The sequence below is a fragment of the Diplotaxodon limnothrissa genome, linkage group LG10 (assembly GCF_057381915.1).
Source record: "Diplotaxodon limnothrissa isolate DT_005_m linkage group LG10, D_limnothrissa_male_GT1.1, whole genome shotgun sequence".
NCBI classification, from domain to species: Eukaryota; Metazoa; Chordata; class Actinopteri; order Cichliformes; family Cichlidae; genus Diplotaxodon; species Diplotaxodon limnothrissa.
In genome coordinates this window covers 33,470,819-33,485,704 of record NC_140605.1, presented here as the reverse complement: position 1 = coordinate 33,485,704, position 14,886 = coordinate 33,470,819, and the positions used below count along the sequence as shown (strand labels likewise).

General features: G+C 42.1%; 1 protein-coding gene across 1 annotated transcript in view; it reads right to left on the bottom strand.

Annotated features, from left to right (window-relative positions):
* sgcd (sarcoglycan, delta (dystrophin-associated glycoprotein)) overlaps positions 1-14,886 on the bottom strand; it is a 191,456-nt gene that overhangs the window by 9,699 nt on the left and 166,871 nt on the right. The window contains exon 7 of the mRNA XM_085364725.1: positions 3,819-3,942. Within this exon, the coding sequence (XP_085220851.1) occupies positions 3,819-3,942 (124 nt within the window). The remainder of the gene's footprint in view (positions 1-3,818; positions 3,943-14,886) is intronic.

Below are 14,886 nucleotides of genomic sequence, written 5' to 3'. Positions count from 1 at the left end.
TCTGTTGCTTCCTGCAGCTTGGAGGGAAAAGACTCCCGTAGGAATACAAATGTTCTCTGCATGAGCTATATTATCACTTACCCTTTTTCCCCGATGCTGACTTCTGTGGCTTTTTTAGCCCTCAACACACCGCATATTACTTCCATTTAGCAGGGTGGAACGACCACCCTGCTAAATGGTGATAGGTACCTGCTGTTAGGAGGAAGACATCACCTAATGGCTAAGCTAATATTTCTTTAATGGTTGTTATCAGTCCTGTATAATGCATACATCTGCAGTTTTTATTATCTTTGTCTGATGTGCATATTTGTGAAGATATGATGGTAAATCCATCCAAGTGAGCCACGCACTATATGAGCAAAAACATCGGGCCACATCTACACTAGCTTTTCCAAAAGCCGTGCCCCTACTGCAGCTTCCACTCTTCTGTGAAGAATTTCTACAAGATTTTGAAGCATGCCTGTGGGAATTTTTGTCAGTTTATCCAGAAAAGCTTTTGTGAGGTCAGACACTGGATGTTGTATGTGGAGCCCAGGCTTGCCATTTCCATTGTAGTTCATCCCAAAGGTGGTTGATGGGTTTGAAGTCAGGGCTCTACACGTTTTTCCACACCAAAATCATCCAGCCATGCTTTTACGGACCTTGCTGTGGCATCCTATTACAGTACCATGCACGAATTCATTGAGCGCTTTACAACAAGACATTCTTTGGGAAATGTTTGCAAAGGCAGACTGCATGGCTAGGCGCTCGATTTTTTACACCCATGTCAATGGAACTGGGAAGTGAAAAAATATGTGGCCTAATACTTTTGTCCATGTATCTCAAAAGAGAGAACCCTGGTTCCACAAATGAACACTTTTAGGATGGGCTAAGACCGACATTTACTCACGTGTGATGTGTAATAAATTACTTTTTGGAGCAACGACACCAACACTTAACAAACACCCACATTTGTTGAGTTTATAGATTCGACAAGGTAACGTTTCTTTTTGTAAATGTATGTACAGTTATGGTTTCAGACTCTTGTGCATCCGAACTTAGCTTCTAGTTTGTTTCTCTGTATTCTGTCAGAGAGAAAACAGCTTCCGAGGGTCTCGTGATGAAAATGTTTAAATGCATCTCCGCGGGCTTCACAACAGTTTGTGCTTGCATGTGATGACTTTCTTGTGTAACTGCCAGTGTCTTCCTTGCCCGTCTCAGACAGACTGCGTGGCCTTTCTTGCTAACTGGTGCTGGTGCTATTTCATTATCTGCCTGTGTGGTCTGTGGGTGTCTAATAGCCAAAACCTTTCTGTAATTGCAGTGGCGGCGCCTGAGGAGAGAGGGGGAGCGTGAATGTGTGTTAGACAGAGGTTTGACAAATGGACATTTGCAACCCTAATGGAGTGTGAGAACGCGATTCTAATTATATGCACTGCCCACCGTTAGTCCAACAGCCTCATTTCTGACCACACATCCATGAAATCTGTGAGAAGACGCGGCAGCAGCATGGCCGCTGCGGTTGCATTTAATTGGACTAAACTGGATTCAAGGGCACCTTCCTGAGACCGCCTCCCGCCCGCCCTCCCTCCCTCCCTGTGTCCATCTCATATCAGCAGTCTGTCTTAATGTACGAAACAGTTTTTGTGGGAAACTTTTAAACACTTTCTTCTTCCTAATCCTCCTCCGCTGATTTTAGCAGATTTGACATGACACGACTGGTGCAACCTAAGGAGGGAAATCCTTTTATCAGCGCAGCCGGCCGTGATGAATGTGAAGACTGATGTGTGTAACGAATCAGGGGATGGTTGGGGGAATTTAGGAGCAGGAAGGAAAGGATGAAAGAAGGAAGGAAGCAGCATGAGTGGATGAACGAATTTGGAAGGTGGGGGGGTAAACAAGCAAAGTTTACGACAGAAAGAGGGCAGAGAAAGGAGGAAGGAAGGACGGAAAACTGGAAAGATGGATGGAAATGGAAGCTAGCAGCACATAGGAGACACTGTGGGGAAGTAATTAGTAAAAGGAGGATGAGAGAGTATAAAACAGACCACCAATCATCTTATGTTCTTTTTTTTCCGCGAGGCTCTTACAGATCCTGGTGCACGGCCAGCATGTGGGAAATTGCCACCAGCCATTATGAGAACGCCGGCCCATGTTGGCGAAGGAAGCCAGCTATTGTTTGGATCGATGTTTGCTAAAAATAAGTTTGGACAGGAGAAAATGCTGAATTGAGATGGATCCCCATCAGCCAGCATGGCCGCAGGACAAGAAAAGTTAATTTGTTAACTTGTTGTCGGTGCGCAGAGCGAGAGCTTTGTGCAAAAACCACTTTTAGAGTAACAGGACTCAAAGACAGGAAGAAGTTTTTACCTCAAACCACTCATTGTGTGCTTGATGGCTAACAGTGCAGGCACAGATTTTTAAAAGAGAGGAAGTTAGATACACAAGGGCAAACAGGCTATGTGAATCTATGTAGCGCTATAATGAATCCTGCACAGGTTGCAGCATTCATACTGTGCAGGCAGAGTCAATGGCAATGTGATGCTAATGCAGTCAGCCCCACCCACGTGCATGTTAATCAGAAAGGGCAACCAATCAGCAGAAAGCTGGCTATAAATGAAAGGAGGTTTTGATCTGAGGAGAGCACATGTATGAATACGTTTACTGTATTATCTTGAATTGTAAATAATGCAAGTCTACCAGCATCTAAGAGGGTAACATGGAACTGAAAGTGAATATAATCGATTTTTTTCTTTCCTCTAGTCCTTAAAAAGAGACGCCGTGTTTCAGATCGACGATGACCTGAAGGCTCAGTATAAGAAAACAAAGAATATTTATTATTCGCTGGGATTTTTTTTAGCTAATTGAAACTGTGTTGGAATACATTCATACATACAGTCACTTCTGCTGGCACCATTTTAATGAGGTTAGTATGGGAAGCTTCAAACTAGCCTGCTGGCCCTGTTTGGTGGAGTTCGTTAAAGTCGATTAGAAATGAATGAACAAAACTCCAAATGAGACAAATAACACTCATTAAAAAAACTGTCATTTTCATAACGAAGAGAGTGATGAGCAGAAGCAGAGAAATCTTAACAGCGATTAATCAATTATTCTTTTAATCGCTGAAAGCTACTAAAGAAAAAAATACAAATGAATAAAAAGATGAAAATGCTTCTTCTCACAGCAAAGTTCAGGACGAGTTCAGTAAATCTTTCAGCTTCAGGAACAAGTTTGGTGGTACAGCAGCAGATACTTGTGTTTATCTGCCAGATGGCAGCGTGGTAAACAGGCTGTGGATGGAGTGTGGGTGTCGTCTTTAAATATCTTTCAGAATTTTATAAAAATAGCAGCCTAGTTTCATTCCTGGGAATCTTGAGAATGGAGGTCAATGCAAATAGATGCAGTTGGTGGTTGAAAAGTTTTTTCTCATCTTTGTGAAGAAAAAACACAAAAATTCCACTTTTAGTGGCTTTTTGGTTTTTAAAAAATGCTGAGATCCTTTCTGATTCAAAGGCACTCTTCAGAAAAATATGTCATATTGTACATTATGTTGCACTTACACATGTAAGCAAGCAACCAAAAATTGCAGATACTAATTCTGCAGAAATCAAGCTAGAAGTGGGTCCATAAATTGCAACAGATAGTTTAGGTAAAATGTTTAATTGTGGTTTAACAGGGTCTGAACTCTTGACTCTTTGGCTTTCTTGACTCGTCAGACTTATTCTTACCCCGAGACCCTGGTGTGGTGAGATCTCATGCCAAAATGCAGAAAATAACATCCCAGTTGTATTAAACCCAACATAACCCCATAAACTCCTGCTTCGGTGGACACACAGTACCTCTCCGTCTTTGGACTCCAGTCGCAGCTCGCTCCTGCAGATGGCCTGGATGTCTCCGGCCTCAGCCAGGATCTGGATTCCCTTCGGGGCCTCCATCAGCAGAGAGCGGGTGGGAGACTCCAGCCTGGAAACATACAGAGGCAGCAGCTTACAAACGGCAGGTACAACGTTCAGGGTGAGGGGCTGAAGTGAACTCTAACAGGGTAAGGAAGAGCACCGATTCATGTGTGATGGGTGGTGAATAGTTTACATGATACATATGGCACAGGAGCCTTCAAGGTTTACATGGAAACCAAGCACCAAGTTAACAGATGTATCAGAAAATAAAGATTAAATTCAGCAGTTGTATAAGTTCTATTAGTAAATACACCCACAGCCAGTGCTCATCAGTATCAGACTGAAAGTGGAAACGTTTTAAAAACTTGATTCACGTCAAACTAACATATTTATGTAAGGAAATCTGCTCATTAGACTACTGCATTACAGACATTTACAGCATTACTTTTACCAGTAAATATTTGTTTCTATGAATAAACAGTTGTATAGAATTATGTGAAGGCCGTTTTGGGTACGTGGAGCATCTGTTCAGCTAACAGAAAAACCAAATGAATGGATTATCCACTTCTATTTGTGAATGACAGTGGAGGTTCCAGACCTCTGAATCGCTGCTAACATGTCTTCAATTCCTTCAATGATCTTAAATTATACCAACATTTGTTTTATACCTAATTCACCAAGACGTCAACAATTTGTAGTTAGAATAAGCCACAGGTTTCAAGATGTCCAGAAAAGTTACAAATTGGGAAAAAAGTTGAAAGTGGATGTAGAGTACTGTGCTATCTCTATATTTTGCTTCCAAGTGTTGAGTGAGCAACAGTGGTCAAGCCAAATATTGACTTTCAAGCTTGTTAGAATTGTACAAGCTCTGTTTTTGCCTTTTATCCTCTATTTCCATCTGTGTTTGCACACGTTTCATGTTTTTCTAGCTAAATATTTAAAACATGAGGGCTAAATCAAGACTTGTGCGCACAGTACTCTATTACCCATTTTTATGTCTTTGCGGTTCCTCCACAGTGACCTGAACTTACGTGTAATGAAAAAACAAAAACAGTCTGAAGAATTGAAGAAAAACGTGAGAACAGCCACTCTGAAACCAGTGCTGTGAATGGAGCACAAAGTAAGTGGATCTGACACTCGAACACTACGGCCCCTCTCTGTATGCTGTGGCTGTTCAAAATTTCTGCATGAGGATTAAAAAAAAAATCAGCCCACTCGGCTTCACATCTTGACAAAACCACTCAGAGGCACAAGCCGATCTCTACAGGAAGCTGCAGAGATGTCAGAACGCCTCACGACAGTCAAACCTAAACAGGAGCGCTCTGTACACTTCCTGTCTTCCTGTCACCACGCTGGTTGTGGATAAAATACGTGATGGTTTTTTTTCCACATGGAAGGTTTTAGCTGATACCACAACGAGAGAATGCGAGGTTTTGTTCTGAATGAAGCGTAGCTAACGAATACTTGGATTCTTTGCAGTCAGCGACTGCCTGAAGTCTACAAATGATGGACATCACCAAATGTTGAGTTTCCTCGCTTGATGTTCTCCGTCAGGCTTTGTTCCCTGTTTGTGGGTCTCTCTGCATTCTGTTTGCTATTTAATAATGCAAAACCTGCTCTGCTGGATACGAATCAGATGACAAACGTGACAATCGAAGAATATCCCATTTCTTTGCAATGAGAAACTCGTGGATTGGATCTTTTGACGCAAAAGAATCCAAAACCATGGATCTTTAGCAGTTTGTTTTGGGTCGTTATTTGCTGTCTGATCAGGTTTGCTCTGTTTTCTGAGTCTGAGCAGAGAGAACAGCTCTGTACACATCAGAAGTCATCCTGTTTCTATCAGCAGTTCCACTGGCAGCCACACATACAAACTAAATCCACCGTAACTAACAGGTGATGCAGTATACTGAGAATGTGAGTGTTTCTCTCCTACTTCATATTTTTTCACCTTGGTTTCATCTGTCCAAAGATTTTTTCCAGAACTTTTCTGAAACAGGTTCTTTTACAGGTTTTCTTTGGAAAGTGTCATCTGTCCTTAAAACCAGTGGTTTGTGTTGTAAAGCTTCTGTGTTCATGAGGGCGTCTCATTTATCCAGAACAATGATAGGCCCACCTCTTTGAGTGTTCTTAACTTGGTTAAATGTTGTGAATGCATTTTTGTTGGAAACAACGTTGTTATTGAGTTTAGCTGCCGTCTTTGGTCTTTCAGGCCTTTTGGTGTGGCTGGAGAGTTTATTATAAGCAGCTGCAACAACCACCTTGGGTTGGTTGTTGGGAGGCAACCTGTTTCCAAACAACTGTGGTCCAATTCAGGCTGGTAACATATTAAAAAATTCATTTATCACCTATAAATGTACACAGACTGCAAACACAACCCAGCTAACGTAATCTCTAGCAGAGTCAGTCTGTGCCGATGAGCACAGCTCAACTGCAACACAGCTCGACTGCAACACAGCTCTTGGGAACAGGGTCTCGTTTCAATTGGTAGCATCTAGTTGTGTTGTGGTATTCCTGTATAAATGCATGAATGCAGCGTGCCTATGTATAACTCTTCAGGTAAATTACTATCCTGCAGCAACTAAATTTCCGAATATTGTATACTGAATATGATTCAGACAGTAACAGAATTGCAAATTTTGCAAAGTTATCATAAACAGATTGCATGTAATTGCCAAACTGACCTCATTCAATCGCAAACCGATGAGAGCGACAGCTGTTTGGCTCCGCCTTTTTACTGCTTTATTATCATATGAAGACAGCAGCCGACGGAGTGGTCACAGATCCAAAGGAACCACTTTAGTGCTGCTGTCTCCAACCACTGTTTCCCCCATGTGGCCGTAGCTTTAGCCTCTGTGCACTCAGAGTGTTAATCTGAAGCATGTTTTCACTATTTGCTCAGCTGAGACTCTGTTTCCAAATCTTTTTTCATGCATTTAAAACCCAGATAAACATGATGTGTTGACTGGTTTATTTATTACAGCAGGGATTCTCGTTTATAAAGTAGAAAGGTAAGACAGAAACTACTCGGAGACGGCATTGCTGAAGAGTTTTTTGGCGGTGGTGGTGGAGTAAGAAACAAACCCATAAATCAAAGCTTCTATATGACTTGCAAAGTGTGATTAATCACTGGCTCTGTGCATATTTTTAGTCTACTGTAAATTACCCTCTAAAGTTTCTTTTAACTGTATTTTAAAGCTAAGATTATAACGAACTCCTCCACTCTTTAAATACACAGTCTTGAACTGGAAGTTGTGTATCTGCTTGAACACTCCGCTTTAAGTTTAAAATGCACAAATAATTACAGGAATACTTATGTGAAAGGTGTAGAAACATCGATTGCAGTGAGGAACTATTACCCAGCTCTGCAGTTCAGCTAAGTACTACTAAACATTCACCTGAGCAAAAAACTGCAAAGTAAATTAAAAGTGTGCACACCTGTATTTTCACATTTTTCCTTCCTGTCAAACATGATGAGAAAAGCTAGAAATAAGAAGAAAGTTAAAAAAAAATACACTATAAATTTCTGAAAATCCATATAACAGAACTCTGAAACTGTTTATATGCTGTTAAGGTTCAAAATATTGGGGATGGAGACAAGAGAAAAAACCACAATAACAACACTGGTCCGGCCGGGTTGAGTCAAACGATGATTTTAATGAACACACGCGTGGGAGATGGACACTGATGCAGACAGCCTCAAAATCTCAAAATGGTGGAGCATTGCTCAAACTTTTATAGCCTCTGGCGCCTCCACCTTATCATACAAAGCCTAAACATTCACATGCTCTCTCTCACACAGCGCCTGAGCTACGACCTTGGCTCCCTGTTTATCTGCTCCTGCTGAAATGGGGCAGAAAACTCAATATATAAGAAATCTATATGAGAAAAATCACAACAGGGAGTAAAGTCATGCAAGTTGCATCGGTGAGAGTAACAGAGATTACAGAAGAAGCACAAGAATAAGATGGTAGATGAACCCATGTGTGCTAACAATCTCTAGATGCTGGTGTCATCCCTCGAGTTTGCTCCTGGCGTCATTAATGAATAAATTCACCTGGGTGGTGACCTGCGTTCCCCCGAGAACAAAGAACACTGAGGCGCTGTACTACAGTTGCACCAGATGGAAATGTTGAAAGAGGCAAGAAAGAAAACCAGCAGCAAAGTTCACTTTAGTTTCAGAGTTCGGCGTCGGGTTATCTGGGAGGAAAGAAATTCCAGGATTTTCTTCGTTTCATGACCAAAGTAGCTTAAAGCTCTTCAAATGACAGGACGTCAGTTCAGAGGAGTTTAATATGGAGACAAAGATAAATTTACAGTACTGACTTTTTTATATGCGTACGATTGTGTTATTATTCTAAAGTCCTTCTAGAACAGGTTATTCATTCTTGCATTAAAAATAGAAAATCCTGCTTGTGCTGATGCCACATATACCTGTTTAAAAAGAAAAGAATAAAGCTTTGTTTTCAGTCACACTTTGATAGTTTGTTGCAGTCTACTTGGTAAACGGACTGACTCTTATGTAGCGCTTTCCACACTACCTGAGCACCAGAGCACTTTATACAACATACCTCACTCCCATACATACAAACACTTTTTTCTATGCTTAAGTGCTTGTTGTCTAACATCCACACAGACTCACACTCCAAAGGATGCATTGGAGAGCAAGTCCGAGGATATTTGGCAAACGGGGCTCAAACCACGAGATTACCTGCTCTACCCCATGAGCTACAGTAACTCAGCCAAGGAAAAGCAAAAATGGACACTAGCACTGGACAGTTGTTGATTGGCATTTTTTTCGGGAAGCAAGGACATGAAGACCAGTCTCAATTCCTTCTGTGGCATTCGGTGGTGAATTTATCACAAACAACATGAAAGCATAGATCCATCCTGCCTTGTAGTTTCAGGTCAGGGTGGGGAGATATTTTTTGGATCCCACCAGCTGAGCCTCTTCAAACACCACAGCGTACCTGAGTATTGTTGGTGACCACGTCTACGTCTTTATAACTCTGTATCACAAAGCTTGGCTATCTAAAACTGGCCTCCAGAGTCACCGGAACTCAATCACATCTCTGATGTGGTGGAATGGCAGAGCTACATCGTTGATGTGCAGCTGACAAATCTGCAGCACGTGTTGGTAGTGATGCTATCATGTCAATACTGACCAAAATCTCTGAGGAATGTTTCTAGCATCGCGTTGCATTTCATAAAGACTTAAAGAAACAAGAAGGGGGTCCAACCTGGAAGTAGCAAGGTGTACATAATGAAGTTGGTGAGAATATTGGTAATTATTTCCTATTATAATGTCCCTGACATTACCCTTGGTAATAAAGTAGTTTGATTAAACTAAGAAGCCATGCTGACATGTTGTTTTTTCATTTAAAATCCCAGCAGTTACTGTATTTGTAACACCAGTGAGCTCGAACTAAAGAAACCTCTGTTCCAGGCAAATGAGCGAATTACCAAATTGAAACTTCAGCTTCCTTTGCTTTATCCCTTGATCTCTGCCACAAGGGTTAATCCCCACTGCATATTAATTACTGCACATTGAACAGAGGCTGGTAATTAATTAAATACATAGTCGTTAATAACATAATGTCATTGTGGCTGATTGACTTGACCGCGTGCTTAGTCTTTATGATAAGCGCTCTTATAAAGACGTGCTCTGTATAGATGGTGTGAATCAGTCCTTCGGTTAACTTCCTTTCTCTGCTACTGAACATTTCTGACGAATCACTCATTACTGTATATCAGCCCCGTGCTCATTTCTATAGTTTTTGCCTGCCGTGATCGATTTGTATTCTCAGCGAGCTGTGTCACTGGAGGGCAAATAAAAACAGATTAGAGACAACACAATTTAAAACTGTTGTATCTGGACATTAAGAGAGCATGGACTAGACTTTAATCTTACACTTTGCAAAACAAGGGAGTAAAAATTGATCCCATAGAGGTGGTTCGGAGAATACTGAAATGCCTCTTCAAGCCAAAGAAAAAAGCCCTGAATGCCGATGACTGAGAACATCCAGCTCCTCATTACTCTTCGGACTTTTCTCATCGCCTCTCAAATTCAGGGTTTGAGTGCAAGTTTGATGACGGAGTATCACGATGAGTGTTTTCAAACTAAGTAACCCACTTTTTTGGAACCTGACCAACTGTATTTCAGCTCCTTGTCAACTCTGGTAGCACTCAGAACATAAAAGTCAAGTCAGTTGGTGGATGTGGCTAAAAAACCGGAGACGCTGTAGCAACTCATTCAGAAGAGAGTCCCACCCTAAAGCATAGCGTGCTTGATCATCTGTTTGACTCTAACGGGGAACATAAATTACAGCATAGCCATTGTATTGCATTCAGTAGGATTTCAAACTAGTGATTAAGGATATAAACTCATCAGCCATGCGTATAATACAGTTATGTATCAAGAGAGCTCACTCCTGTTTTCTCATGGACTTCTAGGTCAAAACGCTATCAGTTGATGACGATGTATTACTCGCATCACTTTGCATAGAAGTCGGAGGAGCCCCTGCTCCAAAATCAACACCTTCAGGCTTGATAGATATTAGAAGGCATTTAGCTTTCCTGTTGACAACTTAAGTGTTTTATTCAATTCAATCTTATTTATACAGCACCAAATCACAACAATAGCCGCCTCAAGGTGCTTTATATTGTAATGTAGACCCTTACATACAGAGAAAAACCCAATAATCATATGACCCCTATGAGCAGCACTTTGGCGACAGTGGGAAGGAAAAACTCCCTTTTAACAGGAAGAAACCTCCAACCAGGGTCAGGGAGGGGCGGGGCCATCTGCTGCGACCGGTTGGGGTGAGAGAAGGAAGACAGGATAAAGACATGCTGTGGAAGAGAGACAGAGGTTAATAACAGATATGATTCAGTGCAGAGAGTGAAGAAGAAATACTCAATGCATCATGGGAATCATGAGAATCAGCATTACTAAGGGAGGATTCAGGGTCACCTGGTCCAGCTCTAACTATATGCTTTAGCAAAAAGGAAAGTTTGAAGCCTAATCTTGAAAGTAGAGATAGTGTCTGTCTCCCGAATCCAAACTGGAAGCTGGTTCCACAGAAGAGGGGCCTGAAAACTGAAGGCTCTGCCTCCCATTCTACTTTTAAAGTGTACTTATGTAGTTTTACAGTCAGATGGCACAACAATAGATATTTTGCCACAATGACAACATGTATTCTTTTAGAACAAAGGTGAGGCTTTCAAACCCAAGAGCTTTATACTAGCTGTTAAGCATGGTGGGGGGTCGCATCATGCTCTACAGATGTTTTGCTGCCAGTGGTTTTGGCACAAAGTGGATTGAATGATGAAGGAGGACAACTTCACCTCAAATCAACAGCAGGATGGTTGAAACACAAATGAGTGTTCTAACAGGACAAAGATCCCAAACACATGGATACAAAGCAGGCAAACCTCCTAAATCGTAAGCTCCTAAAACCTCTAATTTTAATTTGTGACCACATTTAACAGCTGAGTCCATGCAAGGAAACCACACTGCTACCAATTCTGCCACGAGGTGAAAGTAGAAAATACAGAACACGTGATGGAGCGAATTCCAACAAAAGGTGCTGATAAAGAAATATAAAAAGCATAAAATCTAACAAATCACAAGAGGTAGACACAAGAAGGAGGACAGGAATATTTATATACTGAAGGTTGATTGACAAATAACAGCAAGTGGGACTAGACACAAGTGAAAACCATGAAACAAGTAAAATCTGCACAGGATATGAAAAGAAAACTAAGCTTCAAAGTAGAAAACAATCGTAAAGCAAATACTAAACACAGACTAGAGACATTAAAGGTAAAGAAGGATGAAGGTATAAACAGAAAAGACAAGAAAGAGGCAGGAACGAGGAGATACTGAGGGAAATCCAACGGAAACTGACTTTAAATAATCCAAAGGTCAAAGGCTGCTGCTCGTCCTTCTCCTGTATAAATAAATAAAAATGAATACACCGCAAGACGAAGAAGTTTGTTCAGCGTTCAAAGGACCTCAGACATATTCTGTGTCAGTGGAAGGCAGGTTATAAAAAGAAATCCTCCTCTATTACTCCTTCTAAAGGCCTTCCTCCTCTCTCATCTCCGCTCATTCTCCCAGGTTGCTCCTCGGGGAGTCAGACAATGAAATATTTCTCTCTCCCCGGCTTGTATCCGTATTCATTTCCTCTTCACCACCCCTGCAAATTGAAACTTTGTCTCATGCTCTTTCCCATCTCCTCGCCTCTCGTTCTAATATAAAGTGTTTTTCATATTTAAAAAAAATCCAGACTTAAAACAGAAGCTGTGTGTACAGAACAGATGTCAAAGTGAAGAATGCTTCTTTAATGTGATCCTTCCATCAGGCTGTGGGATATTTATGTACTTCCACTTTATAATAATATATTCCTCTGCCTGTTATTCGTCTTTTGACTCTTACCTTTATTTCCTTGCTGTCGCCTATTAGTTTCGCGGCTGCCACCGCCTCATTTCCCCACAGCGATCAATACAGTTTCATCTCGCTCTCTTTCATGTCTTCCATTCCACTTTTGGACATCCTCATTTCCTCTCTCTCCTTTCTCGGCCCTGCCTCATATCTACAACTACAATCAAAGGTTAATAACTCTTCACACTTCCTCCTCATATTGTCTGCCTTCAGATAACAACTGGTGTGTTTTTTTTAATGACATCGACTGTAAACTTGCACAGACCGAAGCCTGCAGGCGGCGTCTGCACGCTCCCCGTTGGCTGCGCCTGACTCCTTTGTCCTTGGCCACGGCGCCTTCGCCTGATTAGCTGCCACCGTTTGCAGCGGTCAGAGCTGTTTGGTGTTATAAATATAGTGTAAGCTATGTTGAGTTGGAACGGGCTGCCTTTGTGCTACATAGAAAATCATAGGTTAAATGGCAATCTGGGGCAGTAAGAGTGCTGCTGATCGCTTCGCGGGGCTTTATGATTGGTCACTCGTACACTCTGCTGGAGAGCAGGCCATCCTCTCAATTACCAAGATCAGTGTGAGCAGAAGGTGTGGAGGACAGCGAGGAAGAAGAAAGGAGTGGGTGTGATATTAGAGAGGACAGACAGAGGGGGGAGGAAGGGAAATAAGGGCTTGGATGTGCTGTCTTAATTCTTTTCTCTTGGTTGTGATAATGCTCAGATGTGCTAAATGTGCCTGCAGAGGGAGGCCACCTTGAGTCGTGATCTCTTTTGTCATGGCGCTATCTGCTGAATAAATATTTCTTTTTGTTGTTGCAGTTTTGTTCTTTTTCAAACTGCTTAGGCTCGGATTAATGAAACAAAAAGAAAGGGTGACATGGGAGGACGAATGAGGGATGAAAGGAGGGAGATCAGAACCTGGTGTGACAGGGAGAGGTGAATGAAGATCGAGGTAATTGAGGCAAGAAGATGAGGATGAGGAGGAGGGGCAGGGTGAGGATGGAGAGAGAAGACGGCAAATGAAAGCGAGGCGAGAGAAGGGAGAGGAGATTGGAGATGGAGAGGAGGGCAGATGGGATATAAGAAGAGGAGAAAGAGCTGAAGGCAGCGCTCATTGAATCTGTGATTTCTTCACAGATCACAGTGGTCAGCTTGGTTGGCAGCGCCGTGACTTCTGCTCTATAATTTCAGTTTCTGCAGCGCTGTTGCCTCGTGCTGAAGTACTCTAGAGGACAATAAAAACACGAGACAGAGCGGACGTCCACGTGAGAGTTATTTAATACAAAAGGAACAGGTGATTTTAAAGCACCTTTAAGGTCAAGTCCTTTCATTGTGAACGTTCACACTGAGCCTCAAGCAAGTGTTTAAATCTGTCCAAAGCATAAAAAGCAGTCTGAAAATTAATCTGTGGGACAGCTTTGGAGTTTGGCCCCTTCTCTTCTATTGGCCCGCACCGCTGTCACATGACTATCAAGGCTGTGTCTCTTTGCAGCAGCAAAAACGTCTTGAAGTAAGGCTCAAATTCAGGACGTTCACAGAGTTTTTGTTGTGTGTGGTTATTTATTCTGTTTTCTATAGTTTTGCATCTTGATTGTTTCCATATGATCTCTTCATGCTCTTCTTCTTTACCTTAAAACAGGAAGAATCAGCGCACATCGTCACCGCCGTGAGGCTGGCGTCTTTCTCAGCACTGATTTTTTGTGCCGAGGAGATATGTATTACTCCTAGATTATTGATCAGCTGTTTGTCCTCTATAAGACGTGGTTCTGATTGGATATTATTCCCATTGGTTGTGGTCATGTGACCTATCAGGTGATTTAAGATGGAGCCGCCCTGTGTTTCATTATTTGATGACGAACAGGTGTGCTTCACTGCTAGCTTCGATAAAGAAATTGCATTTCTACAGTGTGTAAACTGTTAATCCTCTACACTGCCCTCATCATCCCAACCTGTATGTATAAATGGCTGCACCTGGCTTCCTCCCTGTGTTCATCATTCTACCATCAGCACACGGGGATGTTACGGCCCTAGTGGGCCCTCCTCTTGAAATTGCCCTTGTGTGGGTGTGGTGTTGTTCTCTCTCCGCCTCCTCGTCTCTTGCTCCTCCTACCCCTCTGTCTCTCTTTCACTCTGCCCTCTCTCCAGGACGCACCTGCTGCTCATTACCCTCATTTGGCAGCTGGACCGAGTCAGCAATCACCTCTCTGAGGTTACATAGGCTGGGGGAGAACTGTGTGATGTGGGGGTTGGTTTGTTTCTGTGACTCTACACTGTTGTTCTAGGTGTTGGAAAAGACCGCGCGTGTGTCCTGGAGTCGTGGGAGTTTGTGGGGTTTAAATAGAAGCCGACTGAATTCAGTTCTATTCAGACTCACTTTCATTTTCAGTTTGTTTTATTAGGCCTAGTTAAAATGATGAACCTGTTAGTAGGGATGCACTGAGCTGATATTTGGATTGGTTTGGATATCGTGACCACGGGCTGATCTATTCAGTTCAGTTCTATGTTGCTCATGGTTTACTGTGTCATGGATTAGCAGCAGCGCACTGCCAGCAGCTTTTCCTTTACAATATGTTTT